Consider the following 17,138-nt stretch of genomic DNA (forward strand, 5'->3'; position numbering starts at 1 on the left):
CCTGCAGAGAAATTGCAAATTCTGTTTAATGAGGTTTTTTGAACAAACTTGTTACTGCATAAATTATGAGCAAGAGAGAAGAACAGTAATTCTTTACCTCATATAATCTTCTATCAGCTGGTTCATATTGCTTGATTCAACAAGTCTCAAGGGAGGTTTTATTCATTAAAATTACATGATGGATGTGTCTTACTCAGAAGCTGTATCTTCCCCTTCACCTTCCCCACCCTCCATCTGAAATACCTGATCATTCTATGAATAAATCTTCAATCTCCTTTTCTCAGAATGCGTATACAGCCACAGCTATCAACAGCACCAATTTCTGCACCTCAGCAAAGGATGCCTTTGTTATCCTAGTGGAAAACGCTTTGCGAGTGGCTGCCATAAACACAGTTGGGGATTTTATGCTGTTTCTAGGAAAGGTATGTCTGCCACATACAGCTGTTACAGACCTATGCAGAAGCAATCTTTCATTAGCAATAGCTTGAACCCTGATTCAAAATGCCTTAAAAATCCTGTTTCTTAGTGTGCACTTCATTGCATCTAGCTTCATCACATTAGTAAGGGACCGCCCAGGATAGGGAGCATAAACACATGATCCACTTACATTTAGTAAAAGTGACTAGAGAGGAATAGTTGAAGTTTATGCATTATTTTTTTAGAGAGTCGAGAAAAGTTATAAGAAAGTCTTAAGGTTTTGATTTTGTGGTTAAGACATAGAATTTTAAGGAAAGGAAACTTTTATTTTAAATTCTGTTTAGTATGGCTCTTTAGGTTTATGTTGAAAATTCGACACATTATTGATTACCTTTTATGACAAAATCAGCCTATAGAGCCTGCTATGAGGAACTGCCAGCTTAAACAACTAGGCTAGTTCTACTCTGAGAATTAAAAGGAAACTAGAATAATTTCTGCGATCAGTCAGTCTTTTGGGTTTCCAGCTAATGGAGGTATACTGTATGGAAATGTAATCCAGTGAATTACTTCTATCCTTTGAAGTGCCATAATTTACTGAAACAATAAATGCCAGTCTACGTAAATCATCTGTGCCTAAGTATCTGGACAATGGTTGGACTGATCTGTATTCCTTATTGCATTCCTCTGCTTCTGTTACATCAGAGTACAGCAGGCTGAACTTTGAACCCAGTAATAAGTGAGTAAGATGTGAGAAGGAATAAATACATAAGGGAGATACAGGTGCTTGGGAGAGCCTGAAATTACATAACAAAGTTTTACTGAGGAATCTGAAAAGTGTTAGGAAATACCCCGTGAAAAGATGTCTGAGATTATTAGAAAAATGTTCAGGTGACAGAAATGTTCAAATGAACAGTGCATATAAAAATTAGTGTCATCTAAAATAATGCTACACTATCAGCATCTCCACTACAAGTTCAGTGTGGTGTTTTCGTAAAAGCTGACCTATTTAATAACTGTGTTTAGTTGCAGTTCATAATAACACATTCGGAAATGTTCAAAAAAATCAAGTGGCAACACCAATTTAGTCTTTTTGGTTTTGTCAAAACCAGACTGGTACCCAGTGGAATATCTGTTAGGGCCTCACATATAGTGTAGTTCTGTAAAGACTATTACATTAAGTGCCTCATGTGAATTCTAATCTACTTTCTCCTGTATGCAGAGGAAGTAGATATTAAACAAGCTTGGAAGTTGTTTCCACTAGCAAAATGTCAAACATACTATTGTTTAATACCTAACTTCTCCCTCCACCCCAAATAGAAAAGAAACAACTACACATTCGTTAGTTGATGCATTGCATCTGGTTGTGGGGTTTATAGAATTGACAGGATAAAGTTCTTTTTTACAGGAATGTTGTATAACACTAGAATGATGAAAGTAGAATATAAATGTAATTTTCTCTGAAAAATACACTTTGTGCTGAAGGATGTGTAACAATTGACTTGAACCTGCTGAAAAATGAATTAAATGTCATTTATTCTCAGGGACGTGGGGAATCCTGGAGGTAGAGGTCTTGGTTACCTACCGTCTATAACTTCTAGTTCTAACCCTGGCAGACCAAACAAAAAATATGAACAACAGTCAAAACTAAAAATATCAAAAGGCTTCTGCCATTAGAGTTGTCTACCATTTTCTTCTTCAGGTCCTGATTGTCTGCAGCACAGGTTTGGCCGGCATTATGTTGCTGAATTACCAACGAGATTACACCATCTGGGTGCTGCCACTCATCATTGTCTGCCTCTTTGCATTCCTGGTTGCTCACTGCTTCCTTTCCATTTATGAAATGGTTGTTGATGTCCTTTTCTTATGTTTTGCCATCGATACAAAATACAATGATGGGAGCCCTGGCAGGGAATTCTACATGGATAAAGTTCTCATGGTAAGTTTCCCTTACTCTCAAAGTCTAAGGATCTGGGTCCATAAAATAGGTATTTTGACAACAGAATGAATGGACTAGCTTAGTTCAGTATGGGGTTTTTTTAATTGGTTGGTTTTTTGGGTTTTTTTTACCTTGACATTCTTGTTTGTGGCTTGATCAGGAAACAATGTCATCTGATAAGCATCAAATAAGTAATGATCCTTCCTTCCCATGGTATTGGCTTCTATTTGCTAGCTGTTAGATGAGCAGTGATCTTGCAGAATCATACTCTTGGATATCACTTCTTGTAAATGACACAATGCAGAAAAGAAAGAAGCAAAACAAGGAGTGAAAACTTGGTTTTTGAACTTTCCCAAGAAGGACCTCCCTTTGGATATGAGAGACAAAAAAAAATACCAGATTATTGTACCTCATGCATAGATAGTGACCACAGTGGAGTTTTCATATAGACATCAACCAAAATTGGACTTTGTCACCCATAGAAATACCAGGCTTTATGTTCTATCCTGGAGCTTACATGTTTTGTCAAGGCCTTTTGCAAGGCAAATTCATTTTGTCCATTTTCATTTCATGTTATTCTCTGTTCACTATATAACTAGACACCAAGATGTAAAAATTCTGCTTCTCAAGTTCCTCACTTTGTTGTTGTGTAGGAAATTTCTTGACTGTTTTTTAAGTGGAAGGTGTAGAATATGTCTCTGTAAAATGTACCCTCATGTGTATGCTAGGGGAAGATTCTCATGATTTCTTAGCATTTTTTTTTATTATTGTGGGAAAACCATGCCAAGAATTTAGTGCTAAATTTTTTGTAAACCCCTACGGAATCTGTAGTACATAATAAATAAATCAGCCACCGATTAGCTGCTTTTTAACAGAATTAAGATTTAAATGCAGCAAGTTCTCTCAGAAGAAAACTGTAAAAACTGTATAAACTGTAAAAGCATTGTGGGTTTCTTTAGTCAGCAGTCAATATCACAAAACTCCAGCAGCTGAAGTTTACTGACATTTTCTGCAGAATTCTTGCCTTTAAGAGAGAAAAATTGCTTAAAATCTTATAGCACGTTTTCTAGTCTTCATGGAAAGAAAATCATGATATGGTGAAAATGTAGGAGGTTGAATTGAGGACAGGGAAATCAGCCAAACCTTGCAAGTAATTATCGTGAAGTCTGTTTGTTTAATGGAGTTCTAACATTATGCACAGGATACAAGGCAATAAATGGGATTCTGGTTTGTTTGGGGTTTTTATTGTTGTGGGGTTTTTTTTGTTTGGTTTTGGCTTTTTAAATTTTTTTTGAAAGTCGGCCTTTTACCTTCTTTCTCCATAAAGAGAGCATTGCATGGTAAATGTGAAAATTGACTTGTGTGTAAGAGCATACAAAGCGAACATCTGTCTGGTTTCCAAAATTAAGTGGGGGAGACTTTTTGTGGTTATTTGGCAGGCTGTTTTGATACCTTGTGGTCAAGTTTAAGCAGAAGTGGGAGATGCAAATTGCCTAGATGAGCAGTTACAACATCTTGAAGTTCTGTCTTGAAATTTGATGTTTTCTCTATGAAAGCACTTGTCATTTCATTACTTTTTTCCAGGAGTTTGTGGAGAATAGTAGGAAATCTATGAAAGAAGCTGGCCGGGGAGGTGGAGCAGAGGGCAGAGAGCTAAAACCAATGGTAGGTGCAGATGAGGAGGTGGCGATCCTCCAAGAGTTTCACTTTTACTTCTTCTCCCTCTTTGTCTTTACTGACTGCACTTCTTCAGGAGAAGTTTTTGTTCTCTGTATCACTCAAGATGTTCTGCTTTTTCTGTTTGTGAGCTTGCCTATCACCTGGATGGCAGAGTTTTTGTCACAGCTGAGACCATCTCCTGTAAAAGTAAGATGAAAGGAACTGTCTCATATGAAACAAATGCAGTATCATTTCATTAGGATTAGTGGTGGTGCATGCCATGTGGTATATGCAGACAGCCCCAATTGCTGAATAGTCTAAAAATAAGATGTCTCTGAGATTCTCAGAGCTCTTCTTAGCCCTGAGATGAACAATTTTTGCTCATCTTACATTCACTGCAAAAGCCTCAAAAGAAGAAAACTACTGCGTGCATCCATTATTGCAAAGTAGGACCAGGTATTTAAAGCCCTCACCAAATTATCTTACACAATGCCAAGGAATTGGATACAGTGATTCCTTTCAACCTGCTCAAATGACATTTCTCCCAGTTGTTTGTTTTATTGCCAACTACTTATGTTGCTTGTCTCTTGTGTGCTCTTTCCATCTCACACTGTCAGATGCACAGACAGTGAACAATGCATCATTTATGCTTCTGCAGCCTGTTTTACTTATGGTGTGCCTGTTAGGAAGGCATTGCATGTCTGAGTAGCCGGAATAAGAACACTATACATGGTACAGATAACAGATAGGAGGATAAGTTTGGAGGTGGAGAACAGAGGGCATATAACGGAGAGCCAGGCTGGGCAAGGTATGATTTGTCATCATACATTATGATTTTGTCAAATAGAACATTTTTCCATCATCACTTTCTCAGAGTGTTTGGGATCTTCTTAATTTCCATACCATGGGGATAATTTTTTAACTAAATGGAATCTAAATAAGTGTATGCTAACAGAAAAAATTACTTTTTCAACAATGTATGTGAAGCCATGTTGCATGAGCTTTTTTTGACTAAGCTGGAATGAGTTCCTGCTGTAGATTGGATAGATGTGTAGCTTTGTGTGTTTTGCTATTTCATGATGGCATACCAATTTCTAGATTTGCTTATGCCTAAATGCTGCTATGTTTGTACATATAAAAAACTAATTCTATGCTCATTTACTGTTTTCTTCTGGGAGTAATTCTAGCTGGTCAAGCAGACATTAACATTGGGATTTTCGGAGCAAGTTAATTGCTATGAATGCAAATGTGCCATGAAAATGATGGAGAATTCGGTGTGCAAACTCTCTAGTCATATGCACAAAAAATTCAGTTCAAAATTTTATGTTAAACTCTATTTCAAATAATTGGTTTACCTTAAGTGGTTTTTTATTTATGCTGTTGTCAGAGCTGGCACAGACTGCTACTTACACTTTAGTACTTGACTGCCTAAAGCTTGGATGTTAAAAAAATTAATTCACTCCCAACCCTTGTAAAAGTGCAAGCCAAGTACTTGCAAATTACCACCACTAAAGGTGGTCTTATTCTTAGAGGAAATTTTTTCTAAGCTCTTAGCCTGGTACTGGTTGAAAGTCTTCATAGGATGCTGAGAGAAGATGTTGAGCACTTGAGGCTCAGAGTGGAAGTCCCCTGCTGAATTACTCCCAGTTCTGCTTCTCATGTGGTTGTCTTGTTTGGAACTGTTTGGGCCTTGTGGTTTTCCATTTTTGGGCATTCACTCCAGTTGATTTGATTTTGAAATACCAGGATCTCACGTCCTGATGACGATGGGACACAACAGTTAAATTTCTGATACCTTTCCCCAAAGCAGTGATAGAGGACCTCATATCTATAATAGGATCATTCATAAGTCTGTTATGTAACAATAGTACCCATAGTCCCAAAATTACATGTCTGAAAATTACATCTATACTACCTTTTTATCTTCTTTTAAAAACAGAGTCTTTACTGGTTTGCTTCAGTTTCCTTGAAATATATATATTTCTTAGATATTGCAATTATTTCTTTAAGTGAAATGCCCTAAGTGCAGTTGTATTTAAAGTAGATATTAGTAGCAGAGATGAGGAAACATTTTAGGTAGTTCTGTTCTTGTATCAGGGCACAACAATAAAAAACCCCACCTTTTTATGCTTCCTTCTTTATGGCTTCCAGTGACCCCCTTTGACTCAGTTTCTCCTTGTCCTTTGGCATCTGTCTAAGACTGTACTGTATGACTTTGTTTTCTAGGCCTCTGGAGCAAGTTCATCTTGAAACTAGCCAGCCATATTGGAACCCATTGACATTCCAAAACAGTATATATATACATATATACATACATACTATATATATATATATATATAAAAATAAACAGCCAAAATCAGAGAAAAGGAACAGGGATTTAAAACTTTTTTTAACAATTATTTTTGTGAAACATGTACTCTTTTCATACGGGTGGCTTTTACAAGCAGCTTTATCATTGTTCCATTTCTTAAATTATTTGTTGTGGTCATGGAAATGTTGATTCTTATCTGCTTGATATTTTAAAATCTGGAGGAAGTATCATTGTAAAGATAATCTGAAATCATGACTGGGTTTAGAGATAGATTTCCCATGACACTGCTAATCTGCTGAGAGTTTTACTTGTTTAATTTCTTTTAAATTTGCATTAAATTTGGGACATGTACAGAAATCCTTAAAATCAAGAAAAGATCTCAAATTTATTTTTTCAAGAGGTGGTTTCAGCAAAAATTTGTTGAGTTCAAATGTGTTTGTAAGGAGTTATTTTCCTTTACAGCCCTGGCAGGGCAGTTTTGTTTACCAGTACCAGATATCACAATAACCAACTCCTCAGGTATTTAGGTGTGTGGGAGCCCTTGCATCTCCTATTAAACAGAACCTACAAAATGGGGACAGATAATTTTTATATGCAATTAACTTCCTGCTTACCCTACTTTTACCCCTCATACCCATTGCCCTCTATGCTCCCCTTGAGTTCAGTAGCCTCCTTCACACTTCAGCAGTGTTCCTTTGAAGGGTACGGATTCTCGATACGGGCAAGTGAAATAACAGATTGTTAAAGTTCAGTCTTAGCCATACTCATGATTAATTCATGACTAGATACAAAGATGCTGAGGATGGGAAGAGAAATTAATTGTACTGCTGTACATTAAAAAGTACTGTATGCTTCATTTCATCTAATGAGAGAGCTCTGGGAGGTAGAAGGGATCATTCCTTGCCTGTTGTTTGATCCATATTTGTACATAGTGTAGTGGGTGGCTAAAGCCAGAAAGGGCAGAGAAACATTCCTTTGGAAGTGTAGCTGCCAGGATAGTTATCTGAAGTTATTAAATAATGACAAGAGAACATGCTTTTTTATTATTATTAGATACATAAATATCTTTTCAGTCTGGAAGCTCACCAGATATGAATGCTAATATTCAATTATTCAGCATAGTGAAATGGTAAATGCTTAACTGTATTTGCTAAGAATTAATGATCTGTCTATGCTATATATTCCTTTTGTTAACATTTTTTTAAGAAAACTATTTTTGTTATTGTAAAGTTAATATTTCAGAGCAGAATTTTTAAACTTATTGCACTAAATACAAGCTGTCTACAAATAATGATGCCTCAATGGTTCAATCACTCCATTCCAGAAAATCTTTTGAAAGAGTAAGAGCCTTTCTACAGAAGCTTTATGATGGAGTATAGAGGTATGTCTAGTAAAGACAGGCACAACACGTGTAATCAAGGTTTGGTAAGTAAGCAGTTAACTGTGCTTCCTTTCAGACTATCAGACTTTTAACTTGCTGCTGAAGGTTTAAAAAAGTATGTAGTATCATTTAGCTAACTAGTGCTCTTATGTTTTTGGCAATAGTAAAACATTTCACTTTTGCTTCCAGAAGTCGTTTGGTAACTTATATTTGTTACCTTTTTTTTTTTTTTTCCTTCTGTAAGCCAGTTAAAACAATTTACACTTTTCATGTCACAGATCTCAAACTATTTTAAAGGTATAAAAATAGAGATACATATAGAAAGGATAGCTATTGGGGAGGCAAAGAGAATTATCCAGTCCTGGAAGCACTTACTCATTTAAGTGTACTGTATCTGTAACTCTACTAGCATCAGGAGGGCTCTCTAAGTATGGAAATTGTAACGTACACATCTGTGTAAGTGCTGACTGGACTAGAGCTTCAGCCTAGGATTCAAACTGCAGCACAGGTGAGGCATCTCAGAGCAAGTTAGAGGTCAGACTTGCCCAGAAGAAGCACTGGAGCAGCCTTAGTTTTGTGGAGACGAGACATTCCTGCAGTACCAGTGTCTAAGACAGCAGTGGTACTCAACACCAGTATTTGTGTAGATCAGAGGGGTTTAGCACCACAAATTAAAAAACTGGCTTAGATGAATCCTAGAAGCTGGTTTTCACGGCTAAAAGACTTACTAGGTACCCAGTTGCTTCCAGAAAATCTAGTTTTCATCTTGTTTGGAGGTTATTGGAAGTGCTTAATGAAGAAAGCCTTGTATTCTGCTCATTTTGATAAAAAAATTCTGCCATGACTGGTACCACAGATTTGTGTTCTCCACTCACTGGGAAGCCCTGAGTGGGAACTGTTCTCTGTAATTGCAACTAGGACTGCAGTTGGTAACAAATTTTGTATTTTTGTATGACTTGATTGTGCACCATTTTTATAGCAGTTTATCCTGTCTTAAAAATAAATTTGTTTATTTACATGATGTTTAAAAGATACAGGCAACAGTTTTCTATGGATAGTTGTAATGTTTAAGTGAGAACTCTATATCATTACAAAGTTCTTAATAAAAACATGTGCACCATTCTTGAGTGTATATCCAGCATGCAGAGCTTTTCAGTCCTGCCAAAAAGGCATTCCATCCAGACACAGGCTTTCCAGTCGCCCTTTAAAGCTTCAAATGTCCTCTGAAGTCCATTTGCAAACAAACTACAATCTGCCCTCTTCCAGCTTTGTCTTCTGCACAGAGATAAGCAGAAGACAGAATTCTGAAAAGACAACTTTTCAGGACAAATTTAGACTGCTTTCCTTTCTTAGTGGGGATAGTGGAGTAGGAGGACATTTTGGCAAATAAATGCCATGCATAAATTTTGGCAAATAAATCCCATGCATAACTTTTGGCAGTAGGGGTGCTGGGGTCTGCCAGCTGTGATGTATTAAATACTGTTTTTGACTGTTGGTTATTAAAGCCAGTGTATGGTCTGCTTTGTGGGAAGCAGTCTAGACTAAGCAGAGAGTGATGCTGCACTGAGAATAACAATGCAGGAGGAGCAGATGAGACAGCTAAAACAGAGAAATCATCTCAGAAAGTCCATTGAATTGAGTAGTGTTCAAAGACTGGAGATTTAGGCTGGACAATTTGGATTTAGAAACAAAATCATTGAGATTGCTGATTCTCAGCATTTGGTTTCTGCATCATAACCTCTGACCAGTTAGGTTTCAAACAGAAAAAAGGCATACCATTCTTTAAATTGTTAAATTTTTTTCCACATTATGTTTTCTGTTTGGAAGTTGAACAGCACCATGTCATCTTTACTGCTTCTTCAAAACGAAGAAATTTTTTTGTTGTTCTTTTGGGTCTCATTTTCATATTGCTGAGTAAAAGAGTGGCAAATGACAGTGTCAGCTCCCCTTTATCCCTTGATCTTACCACATTCCCTTTTACCTTCCCAAGGTAATGATTCAGGATATCATCTGGACTGAATGAGAGGGAGAGCAGGTGCTAAGCTAAAGTTCTGAGGTAGGATTTTTTTTGTCTGATATTACTCCATCACTGTGGTTAGAAGTGCAACCAATCACTTCTAGAGTTTCACTGCTGTTCCACAACTAGATTTAACACATGGGATGGCCAGCTTAGATTTGCATCTTCTGCTTTCTAGTAGCTCCCAGCTGCCAGAACCAGGATGGGCTTCTTAATGTGGCCTTAGATTGGCATAGTAAATGAAGGTCTTTCTGCATTGGGAAAGTGTGTCCTAGAAGGGAGAACTAACAGTGGAAAATGCAGTTCAATGCAGACCCATGACTGTCACATTCCTTGCTCAGTCCCTGCAGCAGGGTAGAAGAGAGCAGTGAAAAGACAAAAACACTCATGTAAGTGGAGTTCAGTAAGCAAATGGGAGGAGGGGGGAGGGGGAAGCAAAGGCAATCATTTACCAGCAGACCAATGCCCAGCCAATCTCCAACAGCAGCAGCTTTGGAACCACACCCACCCCACTTAGATGCTGAGTGTTACCTTATATAGTGTGGAGTATTTCTTCAATCTGTTCAGGTCAGCTATCCTGGATATGTGCCCTCCCATTCTTTTGCCCAACCCCAAACGACTGGTGGGGTCGTGGAGTGAAAAATAGAGAAGGCCTTGACCCTGTGAAGGCACTGCTCAGCAGCAGGTAAAGCTTCGTGTAAGCATACAACCAACGACCAACTGTTTTGGTTGCAGATGTAAAACACAGCACCTTGCAGGTTGCTGAAAAGAAAATTAACTCCATCCAGCCTAACCCAGTACACAGGCCCACTTACCCAATAACTGATCCAAGACTTGCTCCCTGCATTTCTGTACAGCATCTTCTCAGGGTGGTTACTTCTTTCTGAAAGGGCTTTTTTTGCAGCAGGCAATTAGCCTGTTCCACAGTGCTCCCTTTCATGGAGGGAGCAGGGGATGTTAGCTCTTACTCTTTCAGCACATAATGGGGATATAAAGCAAAATTGAGCCCTTTCTGTATCAGTGTTCTGGCAATTGAGCAGCCAGTGTTGGAGACAATATACTTAATGTGCCCTCAGGGCATGCACTTTAGTGGTTTGCTCTGAGTGGTTTTGATGTATTCTATGAATGTATGTTATAGAGTCAGAATAAAATGCATGTAGCAGACATATACTCATCACCATCTAGTGAGCATTTAGTTAAGAGTGCGTATTACATGCTATATTGAATATGGCACAGTCATCTTAAGAAACAGTCTTAAGATTTATAAGTAGATACCTGACAGCATTCCTGTTTATTAAATCATGGCTTGGCCTGTGCAGATACTATTTACTAAATCTAAATATCACTAGCCCATTGTTTCTTGAACAGCTTGTGTCACATTATCAGAAATTCTATTTCATCTTTGTGAAAAAAACAACAAAACAACCCTCATGTTTCCCAACAGGCTTATTTGATGCATTTTTTGCACTCAGCTTCTTTGTTGGGATGATGGAAGTTTACTCTAAATAATTCATTTTAAAGTGCTCTTCCAACTATTTCATCTCTACTGTTATTTCCATCATGTAACAAGATTATCGAGACTAGTAAATCTGTATTTCTTGTGTTCTATAGCAAATACTGTTCTCAAGGTATTTTTTTTTCTTCTATATATGAAGAGATGAGAGAAGAGATGAAACTCGTCTCTTGTGATGTGGGTCATATATAAAAGGCAAAATTTCTGGTCTGGGATGGAGCTGTGATGAGTCTTGCAATCTGATACAATCAAGCCAAAGCTCCTCAGAGACCAGGATTATGAAAATATTTCTGAGGAGAATTGGTAGCATGAATTGATCTGAAAATATCTATTTGGAGGCTAAACTATCTGGCATTCTTTTGACAGACATCTGTTAAAACGGAACTAGCAGATAACCAGCAAATGCCCATCAGATTCTACTCCCCTGTCTCACTGAGGTCAAATCATCATATTTTAATGTGATTAGCAGATTTTGGTATTATAAGCATTTGGTACTTTTCTACAGAAACATGAGACTCCCCTTAGAACCAAAGTTCCAAGAATTCAGAGTAAAAGTACCAACTGACTTTAACAGAACTACCCTAATTTCGGTAATGCTAAAGACAGCTATGGCCTCTCTAAGTATGTGATTTATAAATAGATATCTAAGAGCATTCCTTTTTTATGCTGGCAGCATAGGTGGCTACCATTCCTCAAGTGTACCACCTCTCCTTTCTGGGTTTAGTGGGAATAGGGGCAGCTTATTTCCAAGAGGTTTAGTGAAGTTAGGAAGCTGACCCAGCAGAAGTTGTGCACTAACTGGAGTTCCTGCTTTAATCATGTTTTTTAACTCTCAAATACGATGTGTCCTCCATGTTAGTTGGTCCCTCCCTGCTGCTCAGACTGAAATGGGAAAATATCTCTCATTTGAAAAACAGCACCACAGACAATTTCATAGTGTCTCCTAGGGGAGTGAGGGAAGAGAAAACCAAAAAGTGGTTTTGTTTCTAATGTAGGCCAGAAAGCAGCTGCCAGAAGTTAGGTGGAGCCATGGAGAGCAGATAGAAAATATTCTGCAGGATCTTCACAGTAGTTAAGAAAATTTACATTCCAATTCAGACATCTCACAGCAACATCTCCCATGTCCCACTTTAATTTTACTCTGGAGCTCTTCAGAGCAAAATGAAGGTGGAATACTGTACCTATAGAAAATAATTATTTCTGTATAATGAATTGTGTTGCTGATTACAGAAACTACCCTAAGGAAAAAGGAAAATCTTCTGAACAGATTTTAAAGGCTTGACAGTACTTGCATTCTCATAGTCCATCAAAGCTTCATCTGGAAACAAATTTTTCATGCTCCTTTACTCATACTTCTAACAGGGCAATCAAACCCCTGGACTGGCTTAGTGATTTATATTGAATCAAGATCAACTAACAAGTGCTCCTTTTTCCAGTGGAATGCCACCTCCTTTGAAAATGGGAAAAGTAAATGTGACACTGTTCATTGTTGTCTTGAGAACTTAAACTATTTTATACTGCAAGCTGTGAATGCAGGAAGAGAAAAGAAATTAACAGTGCTGATCTAATCTTAGATTTTCTGTGTAAACTGACATTGTGCCAGGATACTGATGCAAAACTGTATTTTAGTCTAAGAAATGTATAGATTTTTTAATGTATCAAAATAAAGTTTTCCTTTTAAGTAAGAAAGAAATTTCTGTATCTTCCATGTGGTGTGTGTAAGCCATGCTCTTACTAGGAATACAATATCATGTTCCTGAGAAGCAAGCCAAACTTTTTCTGAAGTTTTACTTTGTTCTGTGCCTGCTCTTCAGCATATTGTCCTGGTACCAAGAAGAGCATTCTGATGCTAATGTTTTCTGAGATGGATGCGTGAATAGGGTTTAGTAGAGCAAAGGCAGGATATTTCTGCTGTCTTTCTCTCTCACATCTACTCCTCAGCTTCTCTCCAGGGTGTTGGAATCTGCCCCTTTAGGCTAACAGTTTCACCCATCACCACACTCCTCAGCCTCTCTAATAGGCTGTATAGGGTCTGCTGATGGTCAGTAATACACAGAAGCAGTTGGAAAGTTCTTCACTGTGAAAGGTGAGGTTGTGGTTGCACATGCAGAAGAGTCCTTGCTCATACCTAGGAAGCAGGACTCTCAGCGCTCATAAGGCTATTTGGAGCATACTGGATCATAAGATGCTTTGCCTTACCAGGGCAGCCCCATTGCTGTGGGGCAATGAACAGTAGAGAGGCATGAGGGAGATCTTGTTATGCATAATGAGCCATGCTACATATCCCAGCACAGCATCTCTTGTGGCACCATTCCCTTGTTCTTCAAAGTCCTGTGCACACTCCTCATTCTGCACAGTTGTTCTAACACCTTGGATGTCTGAAGATGGATGGTGAGTAGAAGCAATAACAGAGGCACATATAGTCACAAAGATTTCTTTCCTTCTCCATTCTATCCCATAGGCATAGCATATATCTGATTTTTGATGCCATTTTTTTTACACTAATATACTAATGCACTAATAAGCTGAACCATGTCTTCTGCTTCTATTCTTTACTACAAACCACTTCAGCACGTATTATGTAAAGTATGTATTTGCATGAGATGGTCTACTTTATCTGGAAACTACAGCTACATCTGAAACGGAGACTGATGCTGTTGTGGCTAATCAGTCAATACCATCTGGAGGAAAAGGACTGGACAGTCCATCACATCGACCTCTGCTCACAGGCAGGGTCCATGCTGTGGATCCAGTGTTCTGCTGCATGTCAGTGGTCTGCAGGTCCACTGAAGGTATGTCCCCTTGGCTCAGAGTGTCTATTTCATGGTTTATTAACAATGAAGCTGTATGGCTAAATGGGTTTAGTTGCACAAAACTAAAAGAGCAAAAGATACTCCAGAGATACCCTTCATCAGTAGAGGTGTTAGGGGCAGGAGGTATGAAACATACAGGCTGTATAAACCCTGTCTGGTTTCCACTGTATTTGACTTGTGTCGGAATTGCAGAATAGGAGCTTTTTAGCTTTCTTTACCCTCTGTAGGAATGAGGAACTGAAGCACTGTCTGCAGAGATCAATGCTCTGAAACAAGAGTTTCATGACTTCAAGGAGGGAAAAAAAACAAGCACCTAAGTGTGGGCTGCACAAGGCTAGTGAGAGAAGCATATGCAGGGAGAACAGAATAGCACATGGGACTTCGAAGGAAAATTTCAGGTTGCTGTGGTGGAGTGTGGAAGAAAACCCTGTTCTCCTGGTGTTAGCAGGGAGCTGGAAAGAGAAGACTGGAGCTGCAGAAGCAGGATTTTTCCTTCAACCCCACAGCAGTTCCCACTGCCAAGATACTCTTCATGCTGTGGGCACGTACCTCTGACCACTTAGCCTTGGGACTCACTTCCTGGTATTTGCAATTGCAGAACAGCACAGGTAGATGCCTTCTCAGTTCCCCACTCCCTGAAAGACCCTGCTGTTCCACTGGAGATGAAGGACCAGTCTCCTTGCTAGCAACACAGCACATGTCCTTGGCTGCTGAAGGAGCTCTCCTGCCATGTGTAGCGGTTGGGACCCTCTTTATGCATCATCTAGTGTGCAGCAAACAGGCCTTTTCTGAGCCAAGGAGCCCAGCTGGACTTTGCATGGCTCCTTCCCTCCACCACTGTGGGCCACTGACCCAGTTTTAGTCACCGGTATTTAGATGCTTAATGAAGGTTAGCTAGTGCCCAGGGAGTGATTATTTAGAATTTCTAATTGCTGTTTAAACTATGAATTATTAAATTATGAATCATTACTATTAAATTATGAATGTGTGAAATGGATGGAGCTTGCATTCCTGCACACAGAAAACCTAAAAAGACTGTTTTTCTGACACCTACTGCCATAATCTTAATCTAGTGTTCATTCTTGTTTACCTTAGATACACTAAAAGTAATGTGGAAGAAAATACAGCACCAGAGCAGATTTTCTGAGACCCTTACCAGGGCAGTCAAAGCTAGAAATAAAGCCTATGACAGAAGCTATGAAATTGTTGTATCTCACTACCTCAGCTGACAGTAATAAAGTGGGAGACAAATGGGTGAGCAGATATTTCACACTGCAGTCCTCTGGAGAAGAAATCACAGACCTAAACCCTGTGCCCTTGGGGGAAAAAAAGTCTACCACAGTCCCAGAAATAGTAATCTCTCCCATTTTTAATTACTTTTCTGATAGGTCTTACTTGTATTCTAGTTTTAAATATTAAGTCCTGAATACAAACCTTGGATAAAAAAGACTTGCTAGGCATTAGCAATGCCAGGTGGAGCAGGGTAGTCTGACACTTCTGATTGCAGGACCTGCCATGTCCTCCCATCTTTGCTTCCAGGTAGGAGAGGGATGGCTCAGATTTGGACACCTGCCTGGGGCTAACACACTTCTGCTCCACCAAAGTTCTCTGTTTCCTGGGACTTACCACTTTCTGTCTCTGTGCCTCCCTTTCCTCAAAGATGAGGATTCCATGAAGGCCGAGTACATTAAAGATCAGTCAGTTCTTAGATACTGCAGGAGAACGGATGAATGAAATAGGGGCAGGTAAGGTTATGTGTGAAATTGGGATCTAAAAATACCTCTACATCTGCAAGAGGCAATTGAGTAGAATTTGCCTCCTATGCAAGAGAAATGATACAGACATGAACACCTCAGACTCATTCCTCTTCTGATAGTTAAAATATCTGAAAACTCAATCCTCTAGAAAATCTCCTCCTTAGGATCCCAGTCCTTTAGTGGGTCTTGGTAGTTCACTGCCTGCTTTCTGCAAGAAGAAAAATCCACTTGTTGGGAGGCGTGCTGGGTATCTTTCAAATGTCTTAAAGTTGCACTGCCCCTAGTGACAGCAACAAACCTTAGTACCTAATGTTGAACATTGCTGAATGAAGTAAAGGGATTTCAAAGCATGAGTTTGCTGCCTGTTTTGAAAGGTTGGGTAGGAGGTCTGCAGAGGAGTTCTTCCTCCTTATGGGCACAGAAACCCTACTGTCTCCAGGCAAGGAGCATCACAGCTTGCTTTTGAAAGCTATGGTGTTGTATTTGTGCATTATGGGACAACAAAAGGACAAGAAAACCTCAGAAATGTCTGTATTGCATTGCAGCAGGAGACCAGCCTGCCAGAAGAGCATGTGAGGTTCATGCTGGTTATGATGAAGATGAAGTTTGACAGCTTTATAAAAATGTAATTTGCTCCCCCAAAAAAACAGCATAAGTGCTTGCAGGTCTGAATTTCCCAGAAAATGAACAGCTTGAAAAGCTATTAAGCTTCTTAAAGAAATAATAAGGAATCAAAGCTTGAATGAAGAGTGTAGGAGAACTATACACAAGTCTCTGAATTTCTGTTCACTTCTTTCTATTCGTGGGCCGGGGCCCCCCACCTTTCCATAATTACCATCTGAATTTACTTTAAGAATAGCACATAACAAGGCAAGTAAAAAGCATTGAGGTTTTGAGCCATGGGGGCAAATGAACTCTTGTTTGAAATAAGCTAAATATTTGATGTGTGGCTACAAACCGGGGCTAGGCTCCAGAAGGGCTACAGCCATGACACGGTGAACGAAGTAGGTGGAAGGAGGGAATGGATTGATGACCTGCTGAGCTAGGGGCGTGGCATCAACTGGGGTAAGTCCCAGCAATGACAAAACCTTGTTTGTTGTCCAGGCTGCTCTGGAGCAGCCGTGTATTTGCACCTTGTAGCTCTGCCCACTCCCACTGAGGTCCTGCAGATGTTTTCCAGTGAACGTTTCTAGAGGGATCAAGCTAGAAAACCAGTAAGCAGGGAAAAGGTAATGGAAAATAGAAAGGGCAGTAAATAGTAAATGAGGTGCCAGAGCTCAGAGACCTTCCTCTGAACTGGGCTGCTGGAAAGCTCAGAAGGGATCCAAGAGTAT

At 39.1% G+C, this 17,138-nt stretch overlaps 1 protein-coding gene across 3 annotated transcripts in view; it reads left to right on the top strand.

Annotated features, from left to right (window-relative positions):
* SLC44A1 (solute carrier family 44 member 1) overlaps nucleotides 1-15,241 on the top strand; it is a 73,120-nt gene extending 57,879 nt beyond the window's left edge. The window contains exons 13-16 of one of the 3 annotated variants that reach the window (XM_088157066.1): nucleotides 285-422; nucleotides 2,117-2,353; nucleotides 3,938-4,018; nucleotides 14,275-15,241. In XM_088157066.1, the coding sequence (XP_088013192.1) occupies nucleotides 285-422; nucleotides 2,117-2,353; nucleotides 3,938-4,018; nucleotides 14,275-14,280 (462 nt within the window). In that variant the 3' untranslated portion in view covers nucleotides 14,281-15,241. Of the gene's footprint in view, nucleotides 1-284; nucleotides 423-2,116; nucleotides 2,354-3,937; nucleotides 12,928-14,274 lie in introns of those variants that run through there. The other 2 variants (XM_014882392.2, XM_014882391.2) reach the window with 2 other exon arrangements.
* The last annotated feature ends 1,897 nt before the right edge of the window (nucleotides 15,242-17,138 follow it).

This window comes from Sturnus vulgaris, chromosome Z (genome assembly GCF_052056855.1).
Source record: "Sturnus vulgaris isolate bStuVul1 chromosome Z, bStuVul1.hap1, whole genome shotgun sequence".
Classification (NCBI taxonomy): Eukaryota; Metazoa; Chordata; class Aves; order Passeriformes; family Sturnidae; genus Sturnus; species Sturnus vulgaris.